The sequence below is a fragment of the Pteronotus mesoamericanus genome, unplaced genomic scaffold (genome assembly GCF_021234165.1).
Source record: "Pteronotus mesoamericanus isolate MK-2021 breed Mesoamerican mustached bat unplaced genomic scaffold, CSHL_Meso_final scaffold_21, whole genome shotgun sequence".
Classification (NCBI taxonomy): domain Eukaryota; kingdom Metazoa; phylum Chordata; class Mammalia; order Chiroptera; family Mormoopidae; genus Pteronotus; species Pteronotus mesoamericanus.
In genome coordinates, this window is record NW_026555310.1 from 32,215,296 (window position 1) to 32,232,612 (window position 17,317).

General features: G+C 42.3%; 1 protein-coding gene across 1 annotated transcript; it reads right to left on the bottom strand.

The window, feature by feature from the left end:
* Positions 1–843: 843 nt before the first annotated feature.
* On the bottom strand, positions 844–9,352 carry C1S (complement C1s). The gene is made up of 12 exons (XM_054591471.1): positions 9,192–9,352; positions 8,156–8,305; positions 7,716–7,923; positions 7,357–7,534; positions 6,388–6,513; positions 5,754–5,953; positions 5,391–5,544; positions 4,909–5,024; positions 4,414–4,492; positions 3,746–3,874; positions 3,137–3,211; positions 844–2,081 (listed from the first exon to the last, which is right to left on the bottom strand). The coding sequence occupies exons 2-12, from the start codon at positions 8,176–8,178 to the stop codon at positions 1,282–1,284; spliced, it is 2,088 nt and encodes a 695-aa protein (XP_054447446.1). The 5' UTR covers positions 8,179–8,305; positions 9,192–9,352; the 3' UTR covers positions 844–1,281.
* Positions 9,353–17,317: the final 7,965 nt, after the last annotated feature.

A 17,317-nucleotide genomic window follows, 5' to 3' on the forward strand; every position in this document is an offset into this window, starting at 1 on the left:
GAGAATATTTTTTTAAACCAAAACAAGTCTCTGTTGTGTGGTTATTTTTCATCACTAGTCATTTTGGGGGCAGGAGGAGTTTTGTTGGATTTTTTTCCATTCCCTTAAGAAAAATAGAAGGGAGAGTCTTTGGGTTTAACCTAATGGGGACTTTTCTATAATTCCTTGGTGCACAGTTCAGTCCAAAGATGACACTGTTGCTTGACAGACCAATTGACCAAAACTGCCAGGAAAGTAGATAAGAGCATGATTAATTTCTTTTCTTCTTCTTTTTTCTTTAATTTTTATTTATTAATTTATTTAGAGAGAGAAAGAAACATAGGTTTGTTGTTCCACCCATTCACTGGTTGATTCTTGTACATGCCCTGACCGAGGATCAAACTCAAAACCTCTGTGTAATGGGAACAATGTTCTAAACAATTGTGCTACCCAGCCAGGGCTTCTTTTTCTTTTTTATTAAGCCATAATATTGTATTATACAAATGAATACTAAAGGAAAATTAATTTTCAGGGTCATATTGAAACAACTTTTACCTCAAATTTTTATACTTAAATAACCAATTCTAACTGTTGTTATATGGACTGCTCAATGAGGTTCAAGTATGTTTAATGAGTTTTGAAAAAAATACGGTATTTTGTGTTGGTGATGTTCATGCTAATCCACAGTATCTACTAAATTTTAATTGGAAGAGAAGAGAAAAGCTGAATTCCCCATTTGCATGACAATTAAATATTAGCTGCTAGAAATCATTTCTATATATTGGCTGCTAAACACCTGAATTTCCGTGATACAGCGGCCCTGTCATCACACTCTCTGCCTATCATGCTGAGTTCTTGATGTGGAATAAGATAAGTCAGCCGGCACTGGGTTATAAACCTGCTTTATTACAAGTAATAGTAGACATTAAGAATGATAAAGTTAGTGGAACATTGAACAGATACAGGATAAACAAAAAAATCAAGGGTGTGCCCCCCCCCAATAAATTGCAGAGTCAGATCTGTAACACCAGGCAATCATCAGGAGAGGAGACTCCCCGTGGAATAGTGCAAGACAGCAGTGCCCTTCCCATATTGTTATGCACCGATTTAGACCACACTGAATGGCCGACACAACGTCATCATCAAACACTGCCTCCAGCCATGTACCCCAACACCCAAGTTGTATTTAAATCATACTTCTATGTCTTCTCTCAGTCATGGTGAAATAATGAGAATATTGTGAGGAACAGAAAGGAATAGATTGGTCCTAGCCCTTGGAGAGGCTGGTGGAATACGTGTGGATTAGTCCATACTTGGGGTACTGTTTTCCTGCATAGTCTTCATTATCCAGTCAATGTAGTTCTTCACTCGTGTGTAGATCCCATAGGTCCCACATTCTGGGCCCCAGGACACCAAACCACCTACATAGTATTTGTCTTTCTCTTCATCAGGGATCTTTATAGCAAGGGCTCCACCGCTGTCCCCTTCACAGCTATCAACACCTCTCTCTCCTCCAGCACAGATCATGTTATCAGTGAAAACATAGTTCTTTGTATCCATATTCCGATTTTTTGGCTTCACCTCCTGGCACTTTTGTAAAGGAGCAATGGGTATCTTTGCCCCTCTGAGCTTTAGAACATGATCTCTTCTCTCTGTTCTACCCCAGCCTGAGATCAGTCCCATCTCTCCATCTGGGGGGTCATATTTTGAAGAGTTGCCTGGCAGGCAGATAAGGGAGACCTTGGGTCCCATTTTCACTGGTTCTGTAAGCCGTATCAATGCAATGTCATTGTCAAAATTCTTTCGTGTGTCTGGGTTCTCCAGGAATTCCCAACCTGGATGAAGAATCACACGCTCAGCAGTGAGTGCCTGGGCATTTTTCAGGTATTCACGGACCACTGAGGTGGCCCCAACATACATTGATGGGTTCCTCTCTTTCTCCACAACATGGGCAGCTGTCAGCACCCAGTTCTCATCAATGAGGGCCCCACCAGCCCGTGGGCTTAAAAAGTAGACTTGCCAGGGGAAACTTTCAATATGTGCTTCCATTCCTCCAAATATCCTCTGTTTTCCCATGAACTCCTTACTGGGGATGCCACAGACTAGAAAGGAACAAGAACAAGGTGGGCAGGGAGCAGGAAATAAATTGCTAGTCTCCTGCAAGTCCTCCAACCACTCAAAAACCTGCCAGGCTTCAGAGTTCTCTAGCACCATATAATCAACCCTGTCTTTGGTCAGCCATCTGAGTGCCTGACTCATTCTGAACATACCTAAAGGACCAAACATTCCATTGTTGCCAGTTTCACAAGCAGGCTGCGGGACAGGCTGGTTAAACTGAGGCAGTATGCAAACTACTACAGCTCATACTGTGGACAGATTGACTTACGGCCGTGTAGACTTCACCCCAGGCTCAGAAGCTAGGGCCTATCTGGCTGGGAATCTCCTTCCTCATACAGATAGTGAGGGAGGCAAGCGTTCTACCTTCATCTGATGCCCAAACCAAATGTTTATCACCTTCTTTACTGAAGTCCTAACTACAACTGAGTCTCTCTTAGTGATCCATGGAAGCAGGGTAGAGAGAGGGTTCTCGTCTTTCATTTCATTCCTCATTAACTGGTTCTAGGCTTGATCACTTTGCCATCACCCAGTATAATTAAAAATAAATTTTATTTCAGATAAAGTTGGCTTACTTAAATCCCTCACTAGTCAGCCATAATGGACTCTGAGTTGAGCATAACAGGCTTTGGACCCAGACCTGGATTCAAAGCCTACCCCTGCTCCTTACTAACTTTATGAGTTTGCACTTAATTCACTCATCTGTAAAATGGGACTAATAATACCCACCTCATAGGATTATTGCAAGGGCTTGAATGAAATAATAAATGTAATTAATTAGTGCAGTCCGCAGCTCTCAATCACACTGTTGTTGCTATCAGTATCATTATTATCTTGGGTTTGCCCAAGAGCCTTCTTCTACTCAACTCAGATCTGTCTACAACCCCTCATTTACTTTATTGTCTCCGCCTCAATAAGCTAGACTCTGGTAGGCCCAGATTGTTAAGTCTTTTCCCAAGAGGATTACAGCTACTTTCAGAAGGTGCCCCCACTTACTTGCACCCATGACTACGGTTTCTACCCAAGGCTGAGCCCTCATTACCTGGAACACATTTTGGCAGCTCTGTGCCCAGGAACTCATTAACCCAGCTCCCGTTTGCAGCACAGTGATACTCCCCTGAAATTGCACAAGGAACACAGGACACATTCACCACCACATCTTCTATCTTCTATACCCCTCCCCCTTTCATTCAGAGCCTCAGCTCCTCTGAGATTTAGGAGGATATTAGATCAAATAATGAGAAAAGAATCTGGAGAACATCTTCCAAACAATTTCTCTGGCCTCTCGCCTGCCTAGGAAGGGAAAGGAACAGTCTCCAAAGCAGATGGAAAAGGGTAATGGTAGACATTGGGAAAGTGCTTCAAGAGGAGAAAGAAAATTAATTAACTAAAATGAAATTAAAAGCAATGAAATGGGATTGATTGATTCACTATGATTTACTATTGATTCACTATGATTCACTATGAATGATTCTATGGAATCTACCCTACCTCATACAAAAACTCTATCTTTAGAATAAACCAAGAGGATGAACAGAATCCATCTTATCTCCTTCATTTCTCTCCATACTCTCTCCAACCCAGAAAGACTGTGCTATTTACCCTCCAATGTTCTCACCCTTTCTCTTTTTCTCTTGTCAAAAAAACCTACCACTTTCTTCATCTTGCAGGTAATAATATGGCTCATTACAAGTGTAGTGAACGACAGCACCAAATGAAGTATCTTCTGGTTCTTTGACTTTACCATTTTGAATGGGGTTAGGAGAGCCACAGTCCACAGCTACAAGAGGAAGGCAAGAGAGCGATGGTCAGGGTAGCCACTTCTCTTCAAGAAGTCATTGGTCATTAGGCCAGTCCCATCCTCCCAGCCATGTCCCTCACTCCTTCCTCACCACCACCTCCATAAGCACACCTGGAATGATTCTCCCCACCAGCCTCTCTGTAGCCATGCTCTTCAATTGGCATCACTCAGTTCCCCCAACCCACTGGCTCCTGCCAATTAAGATAGCCCCTTTCAAGCTACAGGGAGGAACTTGGCTCTCAGTGGTTGAGGGAAGCCCCTAGAGAAACCAGGAATAGACCTATAAGGTGCCATTAACTCTACCAATCCCATAGCCTCTTTTTTAAAAAAAAAAGAAAGAAAGAAAGAAACCTGCCAAGCTGGTCTGGGACCAGATCAGGGCTGGGACTCCATGACTGGCTTCCCTTCAAAAGCCCAACCCACTCTCACAAGCCTAAAAGCAAATCATACATTTGAACTTTGATCTTTCAATTCCCTTTGAGAGGAAAAAAAAAGTCTCAGTTTAAAGAGATACATACGTTCACAAACCAGTCTGGAATTACTCCACTTTCCATTGTTTTGACAAGTAGAATAGAAGTATGTTGAGCCAGTACTTCCCTGGAGAATGATAGATGTCACCATTAATTTATAAGGAGGTATATGGAGAATTAAAATAGAAAATGAATTAAAATTTTTAAAAAATCGCTGGCCATGGGTCAAGGAAGAATCCTCACCACACAAACCTTGGAAATGTCTTAGCAGAATGACCCAAAGTGCCAAGAGTTGGGGCTAAAAGAAAAGTTTGCCACAGCATATCAGCTTCCCTTCCACAAGAAGACTATGGGCACAGAGAGAATGCCAGGCTGGCCAAGGAGTTCCCCAACCCACAAGGAAGGACTAAGGATCCTGAGCTGTTCTTTTGATGAAGAAGGTGTTACACCTTGCTCCAACAAGAGCATTCATAAACAATAGGACAATTCCAGTATGCTCATCCTCAGGTAGGGATTAAGGAGAAGCCCCTCACAGTACTCTACCTGCACAACTTCGAACCCTTCCTGACAGGTTATCTTCACCACATCTTTGTATACATATTTTTCCTTCTCAGGCTCCCAAACAGAATTGGCAGTGATTTCTTTAGGACAAGGGATTGCTTGGGAAGGACAGGAAAAAAAAATTAACCAGATATTCAGATAATCTCTGTTCTATTTACACCATTCTTACACTTCATAAAATCATTCAGTCATTCTCAGTCCTGATTCCTAACATTCCAATATGGGAATGTCTAAAATAATATGGCATTACTAACTAACCACCCCCCAAGTTGTCTGCACTCATAGGTCCAGTTGAAGTATTCCTAGATGTCGGAGCATTTCAAGTAACCACTAACAGGTTTGAATCTTGTTGAGGAAGGGGAGTAATCAGAATAACCCTCCACACAACTACCTACCTGTTTTGATTTCACCTTGTCCAGGGACTTTGTTACAACCAACCAAAGAACAACTTTTAGATTACTTACGATCTCCATGATAACGAAGTTTCCAGCCCTTTTTTTGCCCTGTTTGGTCTGTTTGGAAGATGATATCAAGAGCATTACTGTGGGTTTCAATATTTAGTGGACCAGGGAATCCATTTCCACAGTAAGGACCAAATTGCTGGTCTCTTGTAGCAAACTGAAAGGACACAAAATGATGAAATCAGAAGAAAGAAGGATGTAAAAGAGGTAAAATGAAAAGAATAAAAGAGAAGTAAATAAATAGAGAAGTAATATAAAATAAAACAAAAGAGGGGAGAAAAGAAAGGGCAAAAAGAAAGATAATTTGTCTTCAAGGAGAAATCCCCCGGTGTGAGTTAGGAAGAAAATTAATCACCCATCACGCACAACTAAACTGTCAACGCAGTTGCCCTCTGAATCAGCTGGTTCCACATCAAAATCTTCTCTCCGCACAGTCACCACCACTTGGAAACCCTCCTCCAACAGGATCTGATATTCACACCTTGAGTTCTCTGGGTATTGACTGGGATAATTGGGACTTGTGATCTCCCCAATCAGTTCAGTGAATACATCCCCACTGCAATTGACTAAGGGAGAAAAAGAGAAAGGGGGAATCAGACATAGGCTCAAGCAAAGAAGTTTCTGTCCTATTCTATGACTTCTTATGAACTGAGAGTACCCGACTGGAGCCCATGTACAGCATTACACACCCACTTGGGCAGAGCTACCCAATGCCTATTGGGTTTCTATCACATTGCTTATGACAGAGCATTTCACAGTTATGGACAGTTCCAGGCAGACTCTTCACACCAGCTATCTCTCCTCTGCAATTAATTAACTTGACTCTGTAACCTTGTATTCCTCCACTCTTGTGGGCTCCGCCTCACATAATCTAATCAAGAATAGGTGCCAAATCAAGGCTGAGGCTAATCAAAATCAAAAGGGTAGATAAAGCCTTTATTGAAGTCTCAAATCATTCCAAATCCCAGGGGCCACGCAGCCTCCTCAGTGCCAAACTCACCTCCACAGTTTTTCATATCATCATGGAGAAAGTACTCTGGAGGGCAGGAGCAGAAGTAACCACCAAGGAAGTTGTTGCAGAAGTGGCTACAAGGGACATCTGCAAAGTCTGTGCACTCATTTATATCTACAAAAGCAGAGAAAGACTGAGGTCAAGGACAAAGACCTTGAAGGAAGAGTGAAGTTAAACCCAAAACTACAAGGGCAAGAAAAAGCAAGAAGGCCTGTTGCTTGAAGACCTTCCTTTCAAGATGGTATATTCTATATTGCTCTCCTAAAATGTGATTCCATAGTTTTATCTTACTATTGCACAGCTATAAGGGAGCTCTCACTGCCAGAAACCTTTGACCTTTCTCACAAACAGAGCATTTCAGCTCCAAAGAAAATACTCTGAAAGCTAAACATGTTGATATGTCTTCTGCAGGGATGAACAATTAGTAGATTAATTACATTGTATGATGTCGGCACTACTGTCAAATCTATAGCTTGGCTTTATGAGATGTTCTAACTTTATTTTAGGTGTAGAAGCACACAGAATTTGGTTTGTTTGCCATATATTAAATGGGTTGTAATACCATACATTCCATGTGTGAGTTTGGTAAGTTATTTAACTTTCTTAGTCTTCACTTTCCTTATCTTAAAATGAAGATAATAATACCTGCCTTGAAGAGTTGAGGTGAAGATTAAATTAATACACATAAAATTCCTAATACAGTGCCCACTTCATAATTGATCTCAATAAATTGCTGTTTATTATCTATTCTTAACATTCTATCATCACCACTAAGATACGATCATGTCTTTGAATTTCATAACGGCACCTCATAGAGAATTTCATAACGGCACCAAGTCAAGTCAATACTTCATAAGAGTTACAAACACAATCTGTATTCACAGTATTGCTCAATGTCTATCCTGCGTCTAATCTCTTAGCTGGATCAATGAGTCAATAGAGAAGGATGGGCCTTACCTACAGCAACATAATATGCAGCAAACCCAGTGAAACGCTCTTCATTGGAGAAGTCTGACTTAAAGATCACCTGGAGTTTATTGTTAGGGACTTGGAACTCTTCCACGACTGGGGAACTGGGATTCTTACTGGTCCTCTGTCCACAGATTTTCCCTTCTTCAAGGCCTCCTGACATTACCTAAGAGAAGCATCAGAAAGAGTCTAGGAAAGGGTTATGTTTTGATACAGAAGTGAGAGAAAGGACCCATACGACCTTAGGACTATTTGACTCTAGTTCACTGTATGCCTGTGACACTCCCTCCTACATCCTTCTCATTTGACCACCCAGCCCTATTCTGTATGTGCTTATTGTAATATACCTTCACTGAGTCATATGCGCAGTTCTCTGACAGCTCTATGTCCAGATGGGTGAAGTAGAGATGGATCCCATACCCTTCAGGAACTTCTATATCCCAAGATTTCTCTATGTCATTGGGGTATGCCTGAGGATAGTTAGGGGACAGAATCTCCCCATACATGGTAGGCTCAGCATAAACCCATGCCAAAAGGGAAAACAGGACAATGCACCTGGGGAAAAAAAGGACATATGAAGAGGTGGGTGACACAGATACAGCAGATTAGTGCAGAGTTCCAGCTTTGTCACAGGGAGGCCAACAGCACGTGGAGAAGAAACTCAGGTTGAAATAAAGCAAAAAGGCATAAATAAAACCAAGACCCATGCTTCAGATCTGAGCTGTTTTCTTAAGAATATAAAGAAAATGGAATCCATGCACATCCCTGTAGACTCGTGATCACTTACCACATCGTTGGCAATCTGTCCATCCCTGGTGAGCCACACGGCTCTTGGACCTGGCTCTCTGCACCTCTGGACTTTGGAGCTAAAGATGCAGCAGGTCTAGCTGTATTTGTCTAACAAACACAGGCACCTGCTTTGATGGTAGAGGGTCACCTGGGATCAGGGTCACATTCATAAGAATAACAAACAGGTTAAAGAGAGCCATATCACTAATCACCACCATATGATTATCTTCTATCTTCGTACACCCTTCCTGGTTCTACTTCAACTAATTTTCTAGACTAAAACAAAATCATATCCTTCTCCCATCGATTCTCTGAACCTCATCCCAGTTTTTCTCCAAAAGAATGAATACTTTCTCCCAATTTTCTTCCTCCTCTGTTCCCCCCCTCACCCTGATCCCTCACTCTGTCAGTCTCCCTCCTGTCCCCACAGTCTAATATCCCCATTTACACTCACATTTCCAGGAGCCTTTCTCTATCATGACCATTCACCTAGGACATTTTTCTCCCTCCTCTTTTGACAGTTATCCCCCTATCACTTCAAGCCAGCTCTCCTTACTACGTTCATTATTGCGTGCATTTCTACTGATACGCCCGATGACCACTGATGGAGCAAGAGCTTCTTTCACTGGAGTAAGGCAGTGACCTTGGGAGAAGTGGTCTGAGACAGGGTTAGATGGGAGGGGAGGAAAGGGGCAGCTGAATTACAAGAAACATAAAAGGAAAAAATAGGTATTTTCTCAATTTACACATTAATTTTCCAGATTTTTTCTTTTCCCCTTTACTAAAAAGACAAGATCTCTTCCCACAGTTCCTAGAAAAGTTTTGCCAAATGCAAACCCTGAAAACAGTGCTAGGCAGTGGGGTGATGTGAGGGTAAATGAGGTCATCCTAAGAGAAACAGGTTATCTATAGTTTGCCTTCTTTTATTCTGCTCTCTCCAGCCCTCCATCTTTGCCCAAAACCTTCATATGTGAAGTTTTCTGCCTTTCTTTTGTCCTCCATCAAAGCTCTGCTCTTCGTTTTTAAGGTTTTACCTTCAGAAGCTGATGGGAGCAAGTGGGTCAGTCCCCTCTCTTGCCAGCGGGCATGCTGGGCGACCCTGCCAGCTCCCAGGGAGAGAAGCACGGGGCCTGGACGCTCCCTCTGCAGGAACCTCGGCCGGCCTCCCTGTCTGGTTCTGTTCATATGATTCTCTACTCCAGTGTGCATGTCTGAAATTCCCTGATCTAAACAAGAGGGGGCTGGGAGACCATGGCATAGGGAAAAGGTAACTCAGCCTTGATCTTGGAGCTCCCTCTGCTTTTGAAACAAGAACTGCATACTTCTCTCAGGCCTGAGATTCCTCTATCCAGGGTTACAGAGAGAGAAACAGGGAATGGGGAATTTCACCGATTGCCTAATGCTCTTTTTCAGCCAAGGGGTGTGTTAGGGTTTTCTGGAAAGTCAGCTGATTTGTGGGAAAAGGAGGGGATTAATGGTGTAGGGGGAGAGCCAAACCCAGAAAGTCCAGCCCTCCAGTTGTATATGCATCATGAATTAAGGGAAAGTAGTTATCAGTAATGCAGGCCTTCTCCGCCTTTAAAGCATGTTTAATGGTTGGATAATGACATAATGACATACAAAGACCCAAGCTGGTAAGGGATGATGCTTTTACCTCTTCCTAAAATCCCCTCCATATCTCCAAACATCTAAATTCTGTTCACCAATCAAGCCCCAGTTCAGATACAATCCAGAGTTTCTTATCTATAACCACTGAGTACAAATATATTCAAAATTCAGAATCTTAAGATTTTTAGAAAGACAGTGCAGTACATGCATCTAATATTAGGTAACTTCTCTTCCTCTCCCTCCCTTGAGGAGCTGTGATAACACACCATTGTCAAACATTAACATTTCTGCAGCTACACAGGTTGATCTTCACAGTGAGTACAATAATTAAAATTATAATTATAATTATAAAATTATAATTAAAGTTATAATTCTATATTATATTCATAAACTATGTGTAAATACATTACTTCATATCAACCCTGGCCAGGTAGCTCATTTTATTAGAGCCCCATCCCAGTGCACCAAGGTTGTGGGTTTGATCCCCAGTCAGAACACATACAAAAATCAAGCAATGAACGCATAAATATGTGGAACAACAAATCAATGTCTCTCCCTCTCTTTCTCTCTCTTTCTCTCTCAAAGTCAATAAACTTTTAAAAAATAAAAATAAATAAAGTACTTCACATCAGTTCAAGGCCAGGTTTTGCTGCCTAATGAGTATTGGTGCCAAACTTGGGGGAAAAAAAACCCAACTTTGTTTTCAGGTATTTAGAATTGCAGATAAGGGACTATGGGATGGTGGGCCTGTACAGCATCTCCATAAAGCCTTCTGGGATCTCCCAGCTCTTCTTTATGTCCCTTATCACTTTCTATCCCGGTGAAGTTCCAGTGAATCTAGAACATCATCATTTGCAGATGCTCCACTATTTTACATGCCACTAGGAATAAAAAACCTGCCAATTAAACTATGGTATACTACTGTTTGTATGATGCATCCTAATTTCAAAAGTTAAAATGTGAGGGGAAACCATGAGCCTTGGAATCCACAAAGCATGGTGTTTGGGTATGTGCATTCCTTCCGGTTGACTAAGCACTGGGTCTGGAGTCAGGGGACAGGTCCATGTCCTATCTCTGTCGCTCACCAGTGGGGAGACCTTGGGTGCATTACCTAATTTCTTAATGTCTTCAGTTATAAAGATAGTATCAGTTCCGCCTACCTTATGTGGCTATCAGGAAGGATCTGATGAAACAATGAGAGTGAAAGGGCTTTACAAACTATGATGCCACATAAATGTAAACATCAAAAGGAAAAGAATTATAAGCCGATCAGGTCTCTAAGGACAGGTTCTGGGTCTGATTCACCTTTGCATTCCCACCACATCAAGCAGTGTCATTCATATAGCAGACGGATAGATGATCATTTGTCGTTCCTTTGGCTGCCCAGCATTTGAACATCTTTACCACATCTGGGGATTCCTCATCATGAGTCTGGGGAACAAAGTCTGCCACCCAGGAGAGAAGATGTATGTGCAGGAAATGTGTCCCTTGCCACCCTAGCAGCTCCAGAGCAGCCCATGCACTCACTCTCCATTCATCAGAGACATCTGGCTGGGCTTCGAATGCAGAGGGAGTGATGCCAAGAAGCAGGGACTATGGACCCTCTGGGGACAGTGATGGCTGCAGCAAGATAGAGGAGGAGGTGGTGCTTGCAAGCAGCATCCAGCATCCAGCCCCACTGAATAAACATCTCAAGCCAAAGTGTCTAGGACACAGCAAAGGCAATAGCAGCAGAGCAGCCATATTCTGACCGTCGTTCCTGCTGTGAAGCTTCCATGCTTGGCTCTCCATCTCTTGGCATTTCCGAAAGCAATCCAGGATCCCTTTAATAAATCCTTCTTTTAAAATCCACCGGGGTTGGCTTCTGTTGCTTACAAGTAGGAACAATGGCTGAGTACCTGCGAAATGATTCATTGACTCAATGAGCCAGGTCATTTTCTAATTCTAGCAGCATGGCCTAAGAAGCTACTTAACCTCTCTGAGCTCCGGGTTCATCATGTGTAAAATGGGAATAATATTACCCACCTCAGACGCAGCTATCGTTGTCAGGGCCTGTTGTGACCATGATTAAATGAGATGATGCCTACTGAGCATTCAACATATATCTGGTGCTCTGTAAGCCCTTAGTGAATAAACAATAGCCTCATCTCCAAATACCAACAGTAGCAATAGCAGCATCATTCTACTCAAGAGCTTCAGAGCATGATTCAGTATACGGCGACAAAAAGAGAGCATCTTGCCAAATTATCCAGGATTCCTTCTCCTTTTACTTCTGAATTCAATAGTTGCAAGAAAAGTTCATGACTCTCTACCCTCATGCCTGTTTTGCCTTCTCTTCTTCAATTTTGCCATGCAAGTGAAATATCTTATGTGTCTCTCTAAAGCTCAAGGAGACAACAAATCACACATGCAATGGCATCTCTGGGCCCTACTTCCCTTCTCAGTTCTGCAAGAATTCAAGCCAAAACTTCTAACAGTGTGTAAAAGAATTAACCGAGACTTCAACCAAGATTGGAAGTTGGAGGGCCTTTGGTGGAGCTCGTACATTCTGCAGGAAGAACTCTTTGTAACAACAGTCCTAACTTCCCTTCCCCCTCTATGAAAAATTCTCCTCTTCTTTGTTCTGGTGAACTTGCACATGACTTGCCATGGCTGCATATTCTCAATTTCAAGTCTCTCCTTTTTCTCTCTTTTCCCCAAATAAACCCTTTTTGTTGGAGGAGAATTTGCTGACTTCAAGTTCAATTTTAAGTGACAGCTTTGAAAGAGCAGGGATCACGTCGCATCATCAGCTCAGTATTGTGGGGATTCATAAAAATAATGGTATTCATTGTCACCCTCAAGGTCATCTGAACCCCAGCTGATGTGACAAGGCTGATACAGAAAGCAGAAGTTAGAACCTTACGTGTTATTATTAAATGTAACTAACACACATGTACATGGAATGGTTGAACACTTTAGAAAATAACCATCATATTCACAATGTTAGTTCCCTGAGGCAACTGAATAACAGCATCTCTCTTCCCATTCCAAACTCTAGAGAAACTGAGAAATAAGACAGAAGCAGCAAATAGAGATCAAAGTACTCCCTTTAATAGCAATAAAGGCCAATAAAGAGGAAACAGGCTTGTGGTGGTCAACTGAACCTCAGAATTAAACAGAATTATCTTTCTAGGTACAGGCAACACTAGGCAAAGAGAGACCTGCTCAAAAAGAGAATATATGCTTTCTGTAGATAGCTCACATCCACAAAGAAGAAAGACCAAACCAAGTGAGACATGTCTCGTTATTTTTCTCATTTATCAGTCAGATAAGCCACCCCACCTCCCTAGGGCAAAGTGAATGACAAAATGGAAAGTGACCAGGAGAGTCACATAATGGCTTTCTCTCCATCAGGAAAGATCTCTCAGAGATGGTAGGAATGTTGTACCTCTAATATTCTTCTTTTACCTTTAGGTTTGACAATTAAGCATATAATCCGCCAGGAATGTGGCCGTGTAGCTAGAGGAAGAGATCAGGAATCTAACTAAGGCAGTTTTTTCACCCAACAACAGCCATTGTTCCTCTTCTGTGTCTTCTAATACTGCTGGCCCCAGGAGTCCCAATTACCTTGAAACTCAGCCAGTAATTTTTTGAGAATTTTGCACTCTCACACCTGTGAACAAGCCACATGAATTCAAGCTCAGACTCTCCCATTTCCTCCTAGGCCCCAAACATAGAATGGAATTTGCCAATTTAGCACTCCTTCTTTAACCATGCACTCACAAATGAAAGCTAGTGCTCTGTAGCACATGCAGAACTCAGATTTCCTTGCAGGAGGTAATCCTAAAAAAAAATTTGGGAGGAAGGAGAGGAATCCCACCCCTACAACACACTGTATACCTAGATTGTAATCAAAGACTCTATATAAACAAAGCTTGCCAAAACACCAATTCATCTATTGTTCAGTAAAGCTAAAGAGTGATAGTTTAGTGATCAAGTTTTTTTGATTTAGAAAAATCATAAGGAAAAAGAGTGTGGCTATATCAGAAGAACATGAAATGTAGGGAAAAATAAAAGTAAATGTCAGAAAGGAGCAGTAACTACTATAGTCTAAATGTTAGTGTCCTTCCCAAATTCACGTTAGAATCCTAACACCCAATGTGATGTGTTAAAAGGTAGGGTCTTGGGAAGTGATTAGGTTACGAGGGGGGTGTCCTCATGAATGGGATTACTGCTCTTCTAAGTCCCACAGAACCCTTCTGCCACATGAGAATACAACTAGAACTCTGTGACCAGAAACAAAGCCTTCATATGACCATGCTGACACCCTGATCTCAGACTCCCAGTGTCTAGAACTGTGAGAAATATATTTCTGTTGTTTATCAGCTACCTAGTCTGTGGTATTTTGTTATAGCAGCCCAAATGGACAAAGACAGTAACAAAGTAAAGCCAATTCGGGGGACTACTTTTCCCCACCCCAAACTACCCAATTAAATGTAAATATACTATGGCTTATAAAGTATAAAGCACTATTTTAGGTGCTTCACAAAATGCAAAAATGACACAGTCAGAGTCATCATAAGAAACAGAGAAGGTTAAGCAATATAACAATATAACAAAGGTTTTGGGAGTTAAAACAAGAAAGATACTCAATCTGGCTAAAGAGAAATCAGAAAGGCTAGATGGACGAATTGAGATTTGAAATGGGACTTGAATGGCTAGCATTTCAACAGTAGTCTCACTCTGCCTACCCTTTTTCTGTCAGTTACCCTACCATTTCCCAACCATCCAAGTTCAAAAGCTAAGAATCCCAAAATATCCATCAGAAAGACTATAAGCACCCCAATGTTCATAGCAGCATTATTTACAATAGCCACAATCTGGAAACAGCCCAAATACCCATCAGTAGATGAATGGATAAAAGAGCTATGGTATATTTACATAATGGAATACTACACAGCAATATAAGGGAAGGAACTCTTACCTTTCGCAACAGCATGGACGGACCTGGAGATTATTCTGCTAAGTGAAATAAGCCAGAGAGAGAAAGACAATACCATACGATCTCACTTTTATATGGGATCTAATGAACAAAATAAACTGATGAACTAAACAGAACCAGAGGCATAGATACATAGAACAGACTGGCAGCTGTCAGAGGGAAGGGAGCTGAGGTGCACCAGATGAAAGAAGGTGAAGAGATTAGCCAAAGAACATAGATGCTGTTGGGGACCACTTTGTTTGGTTTCGGGAATTGTAGCCCCACGCAAGCCAGGCCTTGAAAAAGGGCCTCTAAGTCTCATGCAGAAAACTGGGAATGCTGGGAGGCAGACATGATCTAATGCTAACACCAGAAGTTCCCATGGAAAATCTGGCCTAAAGAATACATTATATACACTGAAGCTAGTTCTGCTTTGTGCTGCCCTGTTAAGGAAAAACCAGATGTTTAAGCTCCAAACAAAAGGAGTGAATTCCTGAATCCAGGAGCCATACTTTAATGAGCATCTGACAGCAGCGTGTCTTACAGACCCTGACCTGAGGCAAATCTCTGTGTTGCTTCAATTGTTACCTATGATCTCTCTCTGTTTTCTGTAAATACAGCCTTAGGCATTGATTGATAAGCTTTACAAATATGCTGTATATCATTCTCAAGAAAAGCCACTTCAGAGAAGGGCTCGAGGCATTCTCCACTAGAGAGAATTGCCTTCCCCTTTCCTTGACAGGACTTGGTCTCTGGAACAACTCGTTATTTCATCCGAGGTGAATCGGCGGACTCCGCAGGTAGGGTCTGCCACAAGATGCATAACCCATGGACATAGACAACAGTGTGGTGATGGCCAAAGGGAAGGAGGGCGGGGGCCGTGTGGAGGTGAACAAAGGGTGGGGAAGTGGAGACATCTGTAATAGTGCCAACATTAAAAATGAAGTTTAGAAACAAAAGCTTAGTTATCTTTCATTCTTCCTCTTCTTTGTCCCCTGGGACTGACTGATCTTGTCTTTGGGTGTCTTTCCAATCCACTCCTCCACGTCAGCGCCTCATTACATCTCATCCGGACAGACCGCCTTCAGAGTTCTCCCCTCCCTCCTCTCTCATCATCCTTAACCTGTCCTATAAAATGAAAGCAAATCTTTAATGATGACTCTAATTACATTTTTTAAAACTTAATGCCTCTCCTTTGTCTTCAGAGTTAGATTAGAAAGGTAGTTCCTCCAAATATTTTATTTCTCACAAAGAAAACATCTTTTCTCTGAGAGCTTATTGAAACCTCCAATATTGCTATGCTAATTTATTCATTCATCTCACAAACACCTGTTGAATGCCTACTATGTGCTGGGGATCCAAACACAAATAAGAGTCCCCAGTACCCACAAGGAACTTACTTTCTCGTAGGGGAGGTAGACAAAATTATGTGACAGTCCTATGACAGTAGTTGTAGTGGTTTTTAAACATGCCCTCAAATTCTTTGACATTCTTAGGTCCCCTCCCCCTGAATGTGGCTGAGGGCTTGTGACGGCTGCAACAACAAAACAACAACAACAACAAAAATGCAGCAAAAGCGACTGCGTGACTTCCAAAGCTATGTTAGAAAAGGCCATCCCGCACCCCACCCGGTCCTCATGGCACAGTCACTCTCAGAACCCAGCTGCCATGCTGTGGGGAAGCCCAGGCCACCCGGAGAGGCTACGTGTCAATGTCCTGGCTGAGCTCGCTGAGGCTGCAGCTATCAATGAGCAGCAACCTCAACAGCAGGCCTGTGAGTGAGGAAGGTTCCGAGACGACTCCAGCCCCCTCTGACTGCAACAGGGTGACACCCTCCCCAAGTGAGAAGTGCAGAGCTGAGCCCAGTGAATGCCCGAGACCACGAGAGATAAAAAAGTTAAAAAGTGAGTATTGCTGTTTTAAGTCAGTAAGTTTTGGAATGATTTCATTATTCAGCAACAGGTAGCTCGAACAGCAGTACAAGTGCGATGATAAAAGGAGTGCACGAAAAGGATTCTTAACCCAGACTTGGGTGGGAGGAGAGACCACCTTAAAAAAAACACTCCTGAGTCCTGCCAGCATCTCTAAGCCAGGTCCACCCGTCCTCAGAATATGTCCATTGCTTCATGATTTCCACAGGAAGCTGAGCAGGCTTCCCCACTACTCAACCCAACATTCAGCCTGTCTCTCCAGTGAAACACTCAGATTTGAAACTCTATTTTGTTTTGTTTTGTTTTTAAATCTTCACCCGAGGACATGCTTATTGATTTCAGAGAGAGGGGAAGGGAGGGAGAGAGGGAGAGGGAGAGAAACATCAATGGATTGTCTCTCATATGCACTCCAACCAGGGACCAAATCCGCAACCTAGATAGGTGTCTGCACCAGGAATCGAACCCGCGACCTTTCGGTTTACTGGACAACACTCCGACCAACTGAGCCACACCAACCAGCGCTGAGATTCTGGTCTTGATCTCAAATACGCACTTTGCACCATTTCACACTCTTTGTAGCTCTCTAGGAAGAGCTGTGATTTTTTTTGAAATTTATCATCAGAGTTAGAACCGCTTAAGATCACTTTATAGGAAGCCC

Bases quoted from the DNA above. Each gene is read 5' to 3' on its own strand.
- C1S (XM_054591471.1), bottom strand. From the start codon at position 8,178: ATGGACAGATTGCCAACGATGTG. The intron at 4,493-4,908 runs GTAGAGTACTGT...ATCATTCTCCAG, and splicing joins AAGGGTTCGAAGTTGTGCAG to GGAAGTACTGGCTCAACATA. The intron at 3,875-4,413 runs GTATGTATCTCT...TTCCTCTTGTAG, and splicing joins TTCCAGACTGGTTTGTGAAC to CTGTGGACTGTGGCTCTCCT.